General features: G+C 34.3%; 1 protein-coding gene across 2 annotated transcripts in view; it reads right to left on the bottom strand.

Annotated features, from left to right (window-relative positions):
* The window catches only part of uxs1 (UDP-glucuronate decarboxylase 1), a 45,474-nt gene that overhangs the window by 9,926 nt on the left and 18,492 nt on the right, over window positions 1-17,056 (bottom strand). For both annotated transcript variants that reach the window (XR_015924972.1, XM_088597400.1), the window contains exons 8-11: window positions 16,119-16,178; window positions 11,294-11,415; window positions 2,938-3,057; window positions 2,213-2,256 (exon numbers count right to left, since the gene is read on the bottom strand). Coding sequence is in view for 1 of the 2 variants with exons in the window: in XM_088597400.1 (XP_088453526.1) it covers window positions 2,213-2,256; window positions 2,938-3,057; window positions 11,294-11,415; window positions 16,119-16,178 (346 nt within the window). In the remaining variant the exon portion in view is untranslated. The remainder of the gene's footprint in view (window positions 1-2,212; window positions 2,257-2,937; window positions 3,058-11,293; window positions 11,416-16,118; window positions 16,179-17,056) is intronic.

The raw sequence follows: 17,056 nt of genomic DNA, 5'->3' as shown, positions 1-17,056 counted from the left end.
TGTTACTACAAATAATAATGCTTGTAGAAATGTCCATACCATTACTATGTACACAAGGAGAAAACAGCTGCTGAAAGCAGTCAGTACAGAACTTGTACAGAAGTTGGAAAGCTTTGGAAAAGGTCACTTTAAGGGTATACCTTACTCTTATGTTTACAACATGAATTAAATATTTATATTGAGGTAAATATTTATTTTCAAAGATTGTGACTTCAAATGGGCTATCATTGCTTTGATCTATACCGGCAGTGTAAACTGTTCATGTAATTACACGATGAAAATGATTCTCCTAGTAAGCGAAATATCAGATTTAAAAGACTAAGATCTATACTTCAGAGGAGACATCAATCAATACAGACAACAGACACACACCACAATATTTTCACATTAACATTGAGATTTCTTTCTTTGAAATACCCTGAACTCAATTACTGAAAAATACAAATAATCCCATCAATGCAATGTCACAATCTTCCATTACATATGGAACTGCTTGTTGCATTAAAAGTTTATATTGGAAAAATAACAACACAGCTCTGCTTCCACTGATGGATACATTAGGTATACAAATATTTCTAATAAAATTTGCACATTTGTTTTTGTGGGCTTCTGACAGGAGCTCCAGTCTCACTGCACCAAGCAGTTTGGGATAAGTGGTGTCTAGAAAATGTTCCTATGTGTGTGTGTGTCTAGGGTGCAATCCCACCTTGTGCTCTGTGCTTCTGGCAGAGGCTCCTTTGACCCTTACCAGTAACATGCAGCTTTCTGAAAATGGTTGTATGTTTAAAATGATCAAATTCTCATTTTCTACACTTAATAAAATGATTAGCCTTGACCTTCAGATAATACAACTGTGACAAAACTGTCTATAGTGAAAGAGGCATGACACTGTTTTGAACAGATTTTATTATGAGAACAGAAGTCTGAGTGTACTCAAAATATACATGGAAAGATAAAACCTGTGTGGGGGGATGTCAACTTTATGACTGATCAGTAATTATCAAAGTAATTATCAAAGAAAACATAAGATAACAGAAATGAAGTACAGAGGGTACTAGAGTACCCTCTTTCGGCTAGAGTTCTGTCAGTTTCAATAGAATACACATTTATTTATATTCAACATCGTGGTATTGAGATTCTTAATTTCTCTATAATTATAATAATATCTTCCAATGTGTTGACTCAAAAAATGTAATTTTAATTAAGCTTTAAAAAAAAATCTGTGATACTGCTTAAAGGAAATACATTCGGCAGGTGGGTGAGAGTCTGGTAAAGCAAGACACAGTGACAGATATGAGTAGAGGCTGAGTTGTTCACATATTTTGACAGCTTTAAATTTAATAACCAAAATTCAGCCATTAAAAATACGTAAAATGCTTACTAGGAAGTAATTCATAAATTGGAACCATTCCTTCCATTTAATTCCATGAATATAAAAAACAAACCTTAATGTTCCTTCCTATTTACAGTATATACAGAAACAACAGATTGGTTCTTGATTAATTACAGAAATGTTTATTCCTGAAAATTTAAGAAGTATCCTGGGGTTTTAACTAGTGATTATAGAATTAAGTTCTTAATACATCTTATTACCAAAAACATTTGTAAAAAGTGGATTTATTTAAAGAATTAAGACATCTGCAGGATTAAAATGTCATTTTTACGGATAGCATCAATTCTTCTTGCTGTAGAAAACAATCCCTGAGGGCAGTCAGTCAGTATGCCAAACAAATGTGTTATTGTACAGAAGTCCTTTGCTTATCAGCGGGAGCCATGTGTTTCAGTCTGAACATGTGAAGGGGAACAGGGAATTGTATGATACTGTTTGCATACCACATCTTGACAAATTCTAAGAAATAAATAAATAATCTACCTTTCCCTTTTGTGGCCTTTTCACATTACATTACAGTTCATCTAATGGATTATTATAGCAATACTGTTGCCTTTCCTTTTGAAATTATGATCTATAAAGAATGCATGGAGACACTAGAGATGCTGTGTTCATTTTACTTCAGTGTAGTATTATATTTACATTTTTCTTTCTGAATTCTTTTTTAGGTCATATGTATAAAACCTATGTTTTCTGGGTTGAAACAGTGGTTAACTGAAAATTCCTTTTAGATTTAGATTTTTAACCACTTCTCTTATAAAATATTGCCAGTGTTGAAAAGGTATCTATTCAATAGTATAGTAATGCTTTAGGAATGCTCACCTGACATACTGAAAGGCCCTTGTTTGAGATCCTGTGCCATAAACCTAAAAAAACAAATACAAATGTGGCTTTGAGGTTCAAATACAGCACTTACAAATCTTAACATCTGATTTAAACAAAATATTTAAATCCAATTTAAATAATCCAACATTTAAATTAACTCTGCAAATCACCCTTAATCACCTTGAAGGTCAGCTTTTGCACAGCATGTCATTATTTCATGGCTAAAAATATCACGGTTGAAAATATAATGAATGTGTGCTTGTGATTAATTATGAAAAAACAGATACATAATGCCACAGTTAAAAACTCTGAAACTTGTTTCCTGTACAGTAAAAAGGATTGCATACAGAATTTGTGAAACCTTTCAACAGCATGGCAGGTGTCTGACTCTAGATGAAAATATGTCTGCTAAATATACTCCTGGTTGGGTCTAAACCAAAGACAGGGACAGAGCTTAGAAACATTAAAAACAATATTCATTAAGTACTCTTCCATTCGTTCCGTTAATTCCCCCAACAAAAGGACCTTTGTAAACATTCTTACAAAGGACATCTTTGCCACTATAGATCTATTATATATATATAGATTTTTATAAAGAACATTAAGAAGGCAGTGTTCTCATTTAATGCACATTTCCACAAGATTAATCTTAGTTCTTTAAAACTTTAAAAAATACATTAAATAATTAAATAAATGCTTTGCACCTGTACATTGATACGTACTGTAAGGGGCTCTCCTTGAAGTGCTTGCAGAATGAAGTTGCTCACCACGCGGCCATCATTCATGTGCATTCGAGAACCAAAAGTGTTAAATATTCTTGCAACCCGCACCTCCACTCCTTCCTATTGGTGAAAAAGGAAGGCAATATTAGTATGAGCAAACGTGTCCAACAAATCTCTGTACATGCTTAAAACAACTCTTAACGTTTTAACGGGGCATATTTTCCTTACCAACTGTATTCCTTTTGTGTTTTTGGTCATTTATAAAAACTTTGTTTCATTGCAAAGGATGCTAAGCACTACACATATGGGTGGTACACTTATTGCACATCGTACAGACTCTGCAACCCTGCATAGGAATCTACCAGGTCACCATTAAAAGTAACTGATTTTCAGAAGGAAGAATGTCACCCACTGTTCCGTCAGCAGCACGTAAAGTCCGACTTTAATTTTCTCAGAGGACTCTCATCCCAGTACTGATCAGGCCCATCTTTGCTTAGCATCTGAGATCTGGTAAGATTACAATAGATGGTGGTGATGCTTCTGCTATGTTGAGCACCCACAGGCATCACAAGTCTCCCTGCATCTCAAGTTCCACAAACCGGACACTTTTAGATACAAAACAATGCCTGCTTTATTTGACAGCTTATTAAGACTACCTGTTGAGTGTCTCCCTCCATACATACATAATACTAATAACACTCTTCACATATCAGACAGCTTATCAGACAGCTGTTAGTGTTTCAGAATGCCTTAGCTTCACCGTAGACATCACATCTCTATACAAATCCCCAAAACAATATTCTCACTGTTTTCAAGCACATCTTTAACAACTAGTAATCTGTTTTTCCCAATTCCTATCAGTTACAGCCTTATCAGACAAGCTGAACTGGTTCTCAAATGGAATATATTTTCTTTTAACAACCATTTCTACCATCATGTCAACAGTGTGGGCACAGGTGCCAGAACTAGATCAAGTTATTCTAACAAGTATGTTGGATGGATGAAATTACTATACTGGCACCGTTTCTTGACATTACAGGTGAGAACTGCATTGAATTCCCAAATCAGTTCAAATTCCAACCATCTATCAAAATACACTTTTAATCGATCCACCACTCTTAATAAGGCCTTTTATGCCTAAGATTTACAGTATGTTTTCTATTAACATCTGGGAGTAAATATTCAAAGCCCACTAAACCCACATCTGCGAATTAGCTCCTTTATGGCCCTTTCGATCCTAAACATATGAGTAACTCTTCCGTTTCTCACAGCTTCTCAAACTTCATCATTTATGCCACAATGAGATTCTAACACAAAGCATTTAAAATTTGGTCTTTTTCATTGATGAGCCCTCAACACACGTCTCAGCCAAAACATAATTTGAAACATCAAACTCCTAAGAAATAAACATGCACAGACCTGTATATGGCAGGTTCTTACCTATAATACTGGCTATTCCAAAGGTCAGCAAACATTTTACGAGAATGAATGTTCCTGCAACTGATCTTATTTGTTGATTTTTGAATATATCCACCCCTGCTTGCACTACAACTTCAATTGAAACTGTAACTTTGTAAGATGGATCCTAGACTTCTTAACAAACAGGTAATGGGTCAAATGGGGGAAATGACTATCTGACATTTGCTACACTCCCAATGGATCACTACTGGGCTGTGGCTTGTCTCCCCTACTTTTGTTCTCCTGCACAAAATATTGTAAGAGCAAACGCACAGATAACATATCTCATTACATTTGCAGATGACAGCCCTTATCAGCTAATTAAAAGACTCAGAAAATTATCATGGTGCCATTCTAAATGATTTTACTAAACGGTATGTGGAGTACTCTTTGAAGTTTGATAACCAAAGCCTTTGTTTTCAAGACATTTATTTTAGGAAAAGTGCAACACCCCTCCAACATACTGTTGACTGTAGAAATTGCTCAGACTGTAGAAAATGTCAAAGACTACATGTACTTGGGACTGGTCATAGACAAAAACCTGGATGGGACACAAGTTGTGGTGCCGCTTATAAAAAAGGCCAATTCAGACCCTTTTTTCTAAGGAAACTCAGCAATATAAAGGTAAATATAATTATTTTAACCTTTTTCTATAAGTTATTTATTGGAAGTGTCTAAACATATTGTCTCACATCAGTACTCTCAATTGTAATAAGTTGGAAAATTTAGTGAAAATATGAAGCAAAATAATTGGGTCAAATCAAATATACTTACTGTAAATACCCTCTACAAACAAAGGGCTGTAAAGAAGGCCAAGAGCATTATATGGAGTGAAAATCTTTCATCCCTGCTGGAATATCTCTTTCAAGCAACATAAAGTAACCCTGTAACACTATTACTGTATATCAGCTTCTTTGTTGGTAATGTCTGTCTTCATTATTTTATTGTTGTATTAGATTATGCCGCAAAATATATTTCTTCCAGAGGATAACAAAGCTTTAATTAAAAAAATGAAAATGGGCTAATTATCATAAACATGTAAAAGTGTTCATATTTTGACAATTCAATACTCTTAAGTACTGAGTAACAATGACTAATATAGGGAGATTTTTTTCACCACAGGAACAAGCTGTAAGCTTGCACACGTAAAAGCACTGGGAATTTAAAATTATATGTTTTATTTGGTATTTTTTAACATTTTAAAGGATTTTGTTACCTCTGTAAATCAAGGGATAAGTGCAAAATTATTTGAATTGGTCACCTACAGAAATGATTAATGATCATTAGTCATCATTATCACCCTTAAACTCTGTTTGAGGGACTGACAAGAATAGCATAACAGTTTCTGTGATAACAGATGAGAAGCTTGCCTGGTTTTAGCAGAGGTTTACTGTTTTTAAGTGGAAGACAAAATTGACAAAAGCAATACATATGTGCAGTAAAAAAACAGCAAAGTATTCCGTTCTCAACTATTAATTTGCTCTTTGGTCCATCTATCTGTTGTACTGAAATTAAGCATGTTGGTTTTTCCATGTAGTTCTACAAAGAAATACAAACTTCTCTACCTCTCTTGAACCACTTGACTCTTTATATTTTTCTTTTTCAGTAACAGCTTATTACCAAAGATTGGTAGGGCCTTATTACTATTTTCAAGAATCTATTTTTGATCTATGGATGTCTGTATCCAAACTATATGTGTGACACCTCTGGTTTAAGGAAATATGTTACAGCAACAAGAATCAAAGAACTTTCCATGCCAATAAGACATCCCTTTGGCCTCCCCTGACCATGAATACACTCACATTTTGTCTGTGTCCTTTCACACATATTCAAAGATTCCCATACTAGAATTAGTGGCCAAAATTATCATTACACTTGCTTCACAGATCCCTATCAGTACTCAGCGACCAGTAAGCCATTTTTAAACTCTCCATTTACAGATTGCAACATTCAGTAGTTCCCTATGGAATGTTTTTCCCACATGTCCATCTTATTATCCACACTTTACCTACCCTCATACTGTACCTTTTCATCTTTATTTTCCCTATCCCTCATACCTCTCTTCTCCCTCTCTCCTCCACATACCAGAAAAAACGCTTCACAATATCAATTTTGTACTCTTTTTCACTTCTCAGAACGGAATTAACGTCTCTAAAATTGACTCTAAAATTATTTTGAGCATGCTCTGAGCATCACGATGTTCACATTTATCCCGTTACTAATCATGACCTCACCTCTTTAATAGTCTTTTAACTTTCACAGAACAACCAATTTTTTCCGAAGATAAGTCACTATTTTGCAATGAAAGAATGGCAATTGGTGCATTCAATATCCTATTGTAAGTACCAATTTAAATCTCCTCAGAAGAACATAAAATTCAGATATTATGCAATCAAAGCTAAAAAATAGCACTTTATTACAGGAGAGCTATTATCTGATGCATTGATTGGAAAGTACTTTTAGAATACACAAGAAAAAGTTACCACTTATCTTTTTCCTCAGTCCCATATAAAAATGCCTTTTCTTTTTGATCAATACAAAGATAAATAACCATACTCTATTATGTGGAATAACTCTCTTAAGTGAAATTGCTCAATAAAGGAAAGTCTTGAAAATCTAGTAATGTAGTGTTGTTTTCAGAAACTACTTAAAAACAAAAAAATAACAGTACAACTTTTAACATGGAATACACTCATATCCAAATCTAATTCGTTCCTGAAAATCTGTTCAGAAGGCGGGAGATTGAAAATCAAAAATAAAAATTCCATTATTTCTTATAGGGAAATTCCACCCTGCTCAAAAAAAACACTTTAAACATACAATACCATACAGACCATTATACCAAGCTTAGGGAACAATGCAGTTCTACACAAACAAGCTAACTATAGCTGTAAAATAATTAATGATATCATATTTACATTTTTCATTCTTTCGTAATAGTGCATAAATGTGCATATTGTTGTCAACTATTCCGCTAAAGAATCTTTTTCTCTTCCTTAGGGCCCATAATGAACAGCAACTACAAAACAAACACACACAAAAAAACACTTTGGAATTAAGAGCACAAGCTTTTGCTGTGATCGTAGACAAAGCACTGCTGCCTAATGGCGTCCTTAACCATAATGTCTTGCACATGCGCAGAAAAAAACAGCTGTTCAGTGGTGCTGAATTCAAATGTTCGCAGAAGGTTCTGGGCCAAAGTCGTCACTTTTGAACTTCAAAATTAGATTAAAATTCAAAATTAAATTGGATTAGCGAAATTTTGTCCTCATCACAAATTACAAGGTACAAATTCTTTATGTTCGGATTAGCGAAAATCAGTATACCGAACGTCCTTATACCAGGGTATGAGTGCAGTGCATTTAATTCTATGTAGGAATATATATTTTCTGTATAATTTAATTCAATAATTAGGCCATTACTTTGGATTAATATTGCAGCTTTCTGTTATCTGAAAATGTGATGAAGGAACCTTTTTGAAAAACCTATGATTACAATTATTTTTCTCTATAATGCCCCTAAATTGTCATGAAAGACATAAAATGGTTAACTGTTTTTAAGAATATTACACATGGTTTTCTTAATAAGCTGTGTGCACTGTTTATGTTGTGGCTCTGTAAAGTATACATGAACTTAGTTCTCCCAGATCCAATTTTATGATTTAGGGTTGAAGTAATTTTTGTGTCTTCTATGTTGTAAAGGCATACATTCCATCACAAGCTGGAGGTCTGATGACAGCCTGCAGCGAACCCAATCAAAGTCCTACTACACGGAACATTTATGAGGAGAAACAGCTTTGATAAAAACAGGATATATATAAAACTGAAAATACTAAACAGGACACTAAAATGGTGTGAGAAAGATTACTTCTGTGAGCAAAAAAGAATTGTTAAATACACCTATTTGAATCTCTTCTTCAAAACACCACTTAATGTCTTCCCTGGCCAGCAAAATTTCTTTTGTGTCATACTAAAAGGTCTTGTGTCATGCTTATAGCTTTTTCAAAATGTCAAAACCTCATTCTCACTAAAACAAAAGGGCAAGACTGTTCTGAATCTTTCTCTGCATTGAAAAGATTCCTTTAAATTCTTCTTTTCCCTTTGGATTAGTCCTACATTATGCACAGTCTACCTAGAAAAACATCTCTTAGGTGAAATGAAAAACACTTCTGAAGAAAAGATTAGAGCACAGTAAGCAATTATTATCTTCCAAACTTAGTGCCTGTTTCCAACAAGATTAGAGATTAGCCCAATTAAGTTTCAAACTTCCTTTCTTTTTTGGAAACTCTTTTATGTTCACATGCAGCCTAATTTGTAGGGTTAGGGTTAGGGTCAAGAATTGGGGCCTGATTTACCTGGCAGGGCCATTATTCCAGGTATTCACAATTCTTTGAATGAAGAAGTGTTTCCTATTCTCCTTCTTATGTTGCTTTAAGTTTTCAATTGCAAGCCATTTTTTTCATGCAATAGAAAGTGTGAACTACTCTTCTAGTTTGTTCTAATTTATACCTCTTATACCTCTAGTGTTACATTTGAAAGTCTCCAATCAGTGGATACTACATCAATTATAAATGTATTTTTTATTATCCCAGGTAGGAGTTTATGCATCATTTCGCTATGTACGACTGGAAACAAATACCAGCAGAACCTGATTAAGTGTTTTTTGACAGTCTTAGCTCCAGCAGAATTTTGGTATCTGTTAAGATAGAATCAATCATATTACCACAGTTCATTGTGTAACATGGTGCTTGTCATTAATGTCTTCTGTGGTATATACCTGTGTGAAACATTCTTTTAGCACATTTATTCATCTGTATTTATGCCACACAAATTAATTAAAAGTAAATGCTGTTAATTTAATCATGTATTTTATTGCTCAGATGGCAGTTCCACAAAGTCTTTAGCAAGTTTGCAAAATCTCAGGAAATCATCTTCACTGCAATTAGGAGTTAAAGTAGCCTGAAACAAAACATTCAGTACCATTTCATCTTGGACAAAGTCAGATCTAAGGTAAAATGAGTATTGACCTCAACAAATCCATTGATTGCTAAAAACACAGTACATCACAGGGTACTGACTGTGGTGTCCATAATCAAAGTTAATGGAATGGTGGCTTCTGTATACTGTACATTTGGGTAAATGATTCAATCACTCACCCAAAGATATAACTGTGAATCTCCAAAAAGATTTTGGCATAATACAGATAAAATTTCAGGCAGAATAGCACCTAAGACTGACCTTAAAAACAAAGTATGAAGTAGCAAACGTTCAAAGGATGTGGATGATTATGATTATAATGTTGTAAATACAAGTAACATTCACATTCCCTCTTTGAACCTGATATCTATTTCCAAGTATTTGACACTTTTCATATCTACCTAAAAAATAAAATCTCTCATGAGTCTTGTTACAGTATGTTTCCAAAACAAAGGAGAAGAAAAAATTATGTTTCTAAAATTTAATTTAGAACAGCCTTGGAAATTAAAAGGAAATACATACAGGGTGGGAAATCTGACAAATCTGGTAACAATGGATTCTTGGAATTTGATTTCTGTAGACAGAATTTTTTTAATAAACAAACAAAATACAATAAAGTATTTCAGGAACTTATGATATGGTGCAATGGGTAATTTAAAAAATTCAATATCCCATAAAGTCAAGTGTTTTAAGTGCCATGGTCACTGTTATTATTCAAGGCATTCATGGAATGAAAGAGCTAGTTTAATAGTAAATTCAGATAATGAATCATTTATAACTTACATAAAATTAGATCACAATGTAAAACAGTATCTTTGTAAATAAAATATTCAACACCATTAATTCAAATAATTATTCCAACAAGAACAAATCATGCAGGGTAAATAAGTATTGCTTTTAAGATACTGAATAAGCTAATGATACACAGCATAATCCACTGCACAAATGTGGAATTCCTTAATAATGCTGTCAGCATCCATGAAGAATAAACATCTATGTTTTCTTGGAATTGTCATTCAGATTGCCTGAATACTTTTCTAAGATTTGCTTCTTATCGCTAAAAACTATATTATTGTTGATTTTGCACTGACGGAAAAGATCAATTGTCTCTTTCCCTTGCTGTAACTCATTGTGTGTGTTTGCTTTTTGTCTTTTACATAATTTGCTTCAAAGCTAAAAAGCTGAACGTTGTAAGCAATACACTTTTTGGCAATATGTGGTTTACTGCACAAAAGGTTGACTGGACCTTGTGGCACAATATTACACATATCCTACTCTTAGACCCTGGAAATTCATTTTTGGAAAATAATAGTATAGAGATCAATTTCACTTATACATTAATTAAAGCAAGGAATGCTAGTTCTCATAATTCAATGAAACTAACAATTCTTTGTCAGAGACGTACAGTGGATATCAATAGTCTACAAATCCTTACTGAAATCTCAGCTTTTGTTGATGTAAAGGCTAAAATCAAGACAAATCACCTCAGACCTTTTTGGACCTGTAATAAGATCTTGTAACCAACAATATTTAGGTTAAAAATCTGAAAATGTTCAAGAAAAATACTTTTCAAAAAAAATTCCAATACCTTGGTTGTATACGTGTGCACACCCTTTACATAATTTACCTCTAGTGCGTCGATATAACTGAATAATTTTCACATATTGAACTAAAAAACCCATTTGTATTTTAACAGCAAATATTACCTCAAATGTAATATTTTGTTTAAAAAATCATTTGAATGCTTTATACTCTTTTTACCTGTATTTAATTACACAGACATAAAAAATCCCAAAAGGAAATTTAAGGTCTTGGAATTACCAAAAGATGCAAAATAGCTATTTTTCTTCTTTCATTTTAGTATCTGTAGTATTTTAACCTTTCACTTCATTATACATCTGTCCGATATCAGGTGATTTTACCTGCTTCATGTAAGCATAACACATGGTTTCTGCTACACGCTTCCCTTCATCATAGCAGGCCCGAGGTCCAATCGGATTGACATGACCCCAGTAATCCTCACTCTGGGGGTGAACTTCTGGATCTGTGAAGGAATTCAGAATTTTCTTATCACATCAGAGAAATAAATGACTCTCGCAGGCATCGTTATTAGAGTACAATTTAGCACATGAAAGCAGGGCATTTGGCCAATCTAGGTTAATTGGTTTCGTGCAGGTATTTAATCCAGCTGTTTTTTAAAGAAGTTATGGCGTCAGCCTAAAAATATAGCCAGTGTAGTTTGTTCCAGACCTTGGCAACTTTGTGTAAAGAACAGCCTCGCAGTTTCCATTTGGATCCTCTGCTTAATGTGTCATGTCATTGTTAATTCTGAAGAACTCTACAGAATTAAGTTCTCTGACTCAGGTCCTCTTGTTGTCTTGTGCAGAGAAGACTAAAAATATTCAGGTCTTTTTAACCTATAAGAGTAGGACATTCCTTTGAGCTGAAAAATTAGCTATATTTTCTTCTCTGAACTTATTCTAGTGAAATATATTGTTTGTATTAAAGTGACCAGAATTGCACTTAATATTCTTAACGAGGTCTTACTAGTAAGCCAGATTCACTAAACTTCTGTGCAGTTTCTATTTCCATCTTGCTTCATTCAATAAGAACTAAAAAATATTAGAGGTAAAATGATTATTACAGATTATTTACTTACACAATTCTGTTCATGATTTTCATCTATATAATGTCTGAGTCAATCATGACCTTTATCTGATATATTTGTATTTGTCTTCAAGCCTTATATTAAAGGATTTAGGAAACGAATTCACTTGGATCACTTAAAATGTGAGAACAAATGGAGTTATGAAACGTGATTTAGTTCCGCATTGGGAAAGCATCTTTTTTCTATGATACAGAATTTTAAAAGTCTCAGTATTACTTATTCAGAGAAATGCATAAGACATACACAGAACACAGGGAAATCTTATTGTAAAAACCCAGAAGCAGTCCATCTAAAGAGATAAATAATGCATTAGTGTTACTCTTATGACATTGCTTTTATTAAGTTTTTATCTAAACAGTATTTCTTTATAAAGTTGTCAGCAGGTGTCACTAAAAAAAAACATTTATTTATTATTCTTTAAATTGCCAATCTGTTTGTACATACTGTATGAATCATACTAACAAGGCAATCATTTACTGGAATATGCATAATCTATGATTATGTCCAAAAATGGCTTTTAAATCCAATTAAAACCAGACAAAGGCAAGGAACAACAAAATGGATGAAGGAAAACAAAGAAGCAAATCTGAAAAAGTTGTTTTTTTGTTCATTTCACTACTTACTTCTTACACCATTATCAAATGCCAGATGCTGACATACACTTGTTGATGTGAGTTATCTTATAATATGACTTATCATGCTTAAAATATACATTTTCAAAAGCAAATCAGAGCAGGCCAGGGTCAATCATTTTGCACAACCAACAGTACAAGTGGATTTATTTAGAGTATACCACATTATAGTTACATACTCTAAATATCTTACTTGACTAAATTAAGTACTACATTTCTAGAGATGTTTATATATACAGTGCCTTGCGAAAGTATTCGGCCCCCTTGAACTTTTCAACCTTTTGCCACATTTCAGGCTTCAAACATAAAGATATACATTTTTTATTTTATGTGAAGAATCACCAACAAGTGGGACACAATTGTGAAGTGGAACGAAATCTATTGGATTTTTGAAACTTTTTTAACTAATAAAAAAATGAAAAGTGGGGCGTGCAAAATTATTCGGCCCCTTTACTTTCAGTGCAGCAAACTCACTCCAGAAGTTCAGCGAGGATCTCTGAATGATCCAATGTTGTCCTAAATGACTGATGGTGATAAATAGAATCCACCTGTGTGTAATCAAGTCTCTGTATAAATGCACCTGCTCTGTGATAGTCTCAAGGTTCTGTTGAAAGCGCAGAGAGCATCATGAAGACCAAGGAACACACCAGGCAGGTCCGTAATACTGTTGTGGAGAAGTTTAAAGCCGGATTTGGATACAAAAAGATTTCCCAAGCTTCAAACATCCCAAGGAGCACTGTGCAAGCGATCATCTTGAAATGGAAGGAGTATCAGACCACTGCAAATCTACCAAGACCTGGCCGTCCCTCTAAACTTTCAGCTCAGACAAGGAGAAGACTGATCAGAGATGCAGCCAAGAGGCCCATGATCACTCTGGATGAACTGCAGAGAACTACAGCTGAGGTGGGAGAGTCTGTCCATAGGACAACAATCAGTCTTACACTGCACAAATCTGGCCTTTATGGAAGAGTGGCAAGAAGAAAGCCATTTCTCAAAGATATCCATAAAAAGTCTCGTCTAAAGTTTGCCACAAGCCACCTGGGAGACACCCCAAACATGTGGAAGAAGGTGCTCTGGTCAGATGAAACCAAAATCGAACTTTTTGGCCACAATGCAAAACGATATGTTTGGCGTAAAAGCAACACAGCTCATCACCCTCAACACACCATCCCCACTGTCAAACATGGTGGTGGCAGCATCATGGTTTGGGCCTGCTTTTCTTCAGCAGGGACAGGGAAGATGGTTAAAATTGAGGGGAAGATGGATGCAGCCAAATACAGGACCATTCTGGATGAAAACCTGTTGGAGTCTGCAAAAGACCTGAAACTGGGACGGAGATTTATCTTCCAACAAGACAATGATCCCAAACATACAGCAAAATCTACAAAGGAATGGTTCACAAATAAACGTATCCAGGTGTTTGAATGGCCAAGTCAAAGTCCAGACCTGAATCCAATCGAGAATCTGTGGAAAGAGCTGAAAACTGCTGTTCACAAACGCTCTCCATCCAACCTCACTGAGCTCGAGCTGTTTTGCAAGGAAGAATGGGCAAGAATTTCAGTCTCTCGATGTGCAAAACTGATAGAGACATACCCCAAGCGACTTGCAGCTGTAATCGCAGCAAAAGGTGGCTCTACAAAGTATTAACGCAAGGGGGCCGAATAATTTTGCACGCCCCACTTTTCATTTTTTTATTAGTTAAAAAAGTTTCAAAAATCCAATAGATTTCGTTCCACTTCACAATTGTGTCCCACTTGTTGGTGATTCTTCACATAAAATAAAAAATTTATATCTTTATGTTTGAAGCCTGAAATGTGGCAAAAGGTTGAAAAGTTCAAGGGGGCCGAATACTTTCGCAAGGCACTGTATATTGACAGCAATACCACTACTGTTTGCTCAGTACAGGGCTGCACCAACTGATGAACAAATCAGTGTCTAATGTAGCATGTCTGGCATGTCTGTCTTGCTGTTTACTCCTGTAATTCTGAAAATAATTATTTTCAGAAGTCGTAATATGGAATAAATGTCACAGCGAGACCCTAGTTATAGTCGCTGCTATTCTCCCTTTTTAGGCAGAAATAAATCATTTTTCCCTTTGATCCAAGAGCTATGATGATTTTGTCCCTCTTGTAAAATTTAATTTACACCCATTCCACTTTTTATATTTGCCTTGAATATAAACTGGCCTCCTACCACCATCCATACCCTGTGCTAATCATAAATAAAAATTATCAACCAAATAAAATTAACTTGGGATCTCAATGATCAATTATCTTATTTCACACATCATTGCTCCTGCAATGCAATTAGCTTTGCACGGCTGTCAAATAGCTCTCAATCAAGGTCAGCCTGCCACTAGTTTAAGTACTATGACTAATTCTAACAAGAAGAAAGGAGTGTAATCATTTAAATAAATGAAACAACGCTATCCAGAATACAGTCGTTTAAAAATATCCTACATCGATTTAAGACCAAAACGTGACAAAACCACCTCTTCCCCATCGTATAATTGTTATAGCACTTAACCTACTAGAGGGTCCAATTTTGTAATTTTCTGTTTACACATTATAGTTTGTTCAACAAAAAAATAAAAAAGAAAGATGGTCTTTTATCATTAAAATGTGAAAGTTTAATATTTATTAATTCAGTAACAAACCACAAAGCCAATTAATCAATTGGAAAATGGGAAAAGAGCTTTAAAATGGCATCAAAAATGTATGGGTCAGAGGTTACAATACCTTCAGGAAAGATAGTCTAGGTACAAAATGCCCATTTTAAATAACTAATTTGCTTCTAATTTAAATAATTTGAAGCTAAATGAATAATAGATAATAATCTCATAAAATATCTCAGCTACTAATATGAATGTTTGCCTAATATCCTCCCTTTCACAGATGAACTGTAATGTGCACAATTCTAAGAGCATATGAGATGGTCATGCCAAAATCAGGCTGATTTCACACAGAAACAGTGAGCTTCAGATATGAATCTAGAACTCTTAGCATGATTATTTCTGCATGTAGACTTTGAGGATGTTCACTACACCTTAAAGCTCTCAGAACTATACATACATGATTTCTTGGTATACAGACATGAGAACAGTTCAGTTAAACCTCTGTAACTAAAAAACTGCAGCTTGTAAAATAGTGCTTGTAAAGTGTGAAATTAAAAGTACACTAAAGTAGCTAAATTATATAATGTAGCTAAAGTATATTATGTATAATGGATATAATGCGGAATAAGTATTTTTTTAGAATTCCATTACTTTTGTAGTGAGGTACAAACAGCCCTTTAATGACTAAAGGACTGAAAACAACGGTATGTATGGCCAGTCAATATGGTAACTCAATAAATTCAATAGATTATCAAATTAAGCCCTGTGGCTCTTCATGACCAGAAGTGACGATGATCGGTTTAGCATCAAACAGACATTTATGGATTTCTTACCTCCATATACCTCGGAAGTTGATGCCAACAGAAGACGAGCCCCAACCCGTTTAGCTAAGCCTAGAAAGGAAAGTAGGAATGAAATTAAATTCAGTATTTATTATGAGGTGTACATGTGATATACTGTATAACTGAGTTAGGAACCTGGGCCATTCATAAAAACACCATCACATTCAACACATACAAGACATCAACTTTCTGTATGTACTACAGTATATACCTTCACATTGTAGTTTAAAGAAAATATCAATATACCAAAGGGCATGAACTATAAATCAACAACCAGAACCTGAATTTACATTTGCTCTCTGGTTATACTTGGTCTTCAAAAACGTTTCGTTTTAAGGACCTCACTGGACTAATTTCAGGTGAAGTGTATATGTTATGATTGTTGCTACAGATTTAAGATTTTCAACAGTGAGGAGAGGAAACCAGAATACTGTTTTGATGATGATGGCTTTTGCTTATAACTGAGATCACAAATCTGGCAAGAAATATAGCGAATATGTGATTAGGTACAGTATATATTTGACTACTGAATAAAATCTACTTTTCTAAGGTTTATAAAAATATTTTTAAATGTTAATTTCCAAATGTTAAACTATTAAATGTAATATAAAATCTTGATAAATGCGACCTACTGTATTCCTATTGTCAGGCAGAACTTTAAATTCTTGAACTTTTCAAGTCAAATGTAAAGGCAAGCATGATCTGATTCTCTATGAGATGCACATCTTGCCAAAAGCACTAATTTGTGCAAAACAAGTTTTTTTGCCTGAGAAATATACACTCTCCCATGCTTGGTTAAGCACTTTGTTCTGTAGTCTCTTAATATTATCCACTCGGAAGACTGAACAAATCTTGTATTGCAAGACCACTTCCTCTCGTTACACAAGAAATAAAAAGCTTAATATTAAAAAAACAGAGAAAGGCATCTT

The sequence above is a fragment of the Lepisosteus platostomus genome, chromosome 2 (genome assembly GCF_059453375.1).
Source record: "Lepisosteus platostomus isolate fLepPlt1 chromosome 2, fLepPlt1.hap1, whole genome shotgun sequence".
Lineage (NCBI taxonomy): Eukaryota > Metazoa > Chordata > Actinopteri > Semionotiformes > Lepisosteidae > Lepisosteus > Lepisosteus platostomus.
Note: the sequence above shows the minus strand (reverse complement) of the source record. Positions and strands in the feature narration are given on the sequence as shown.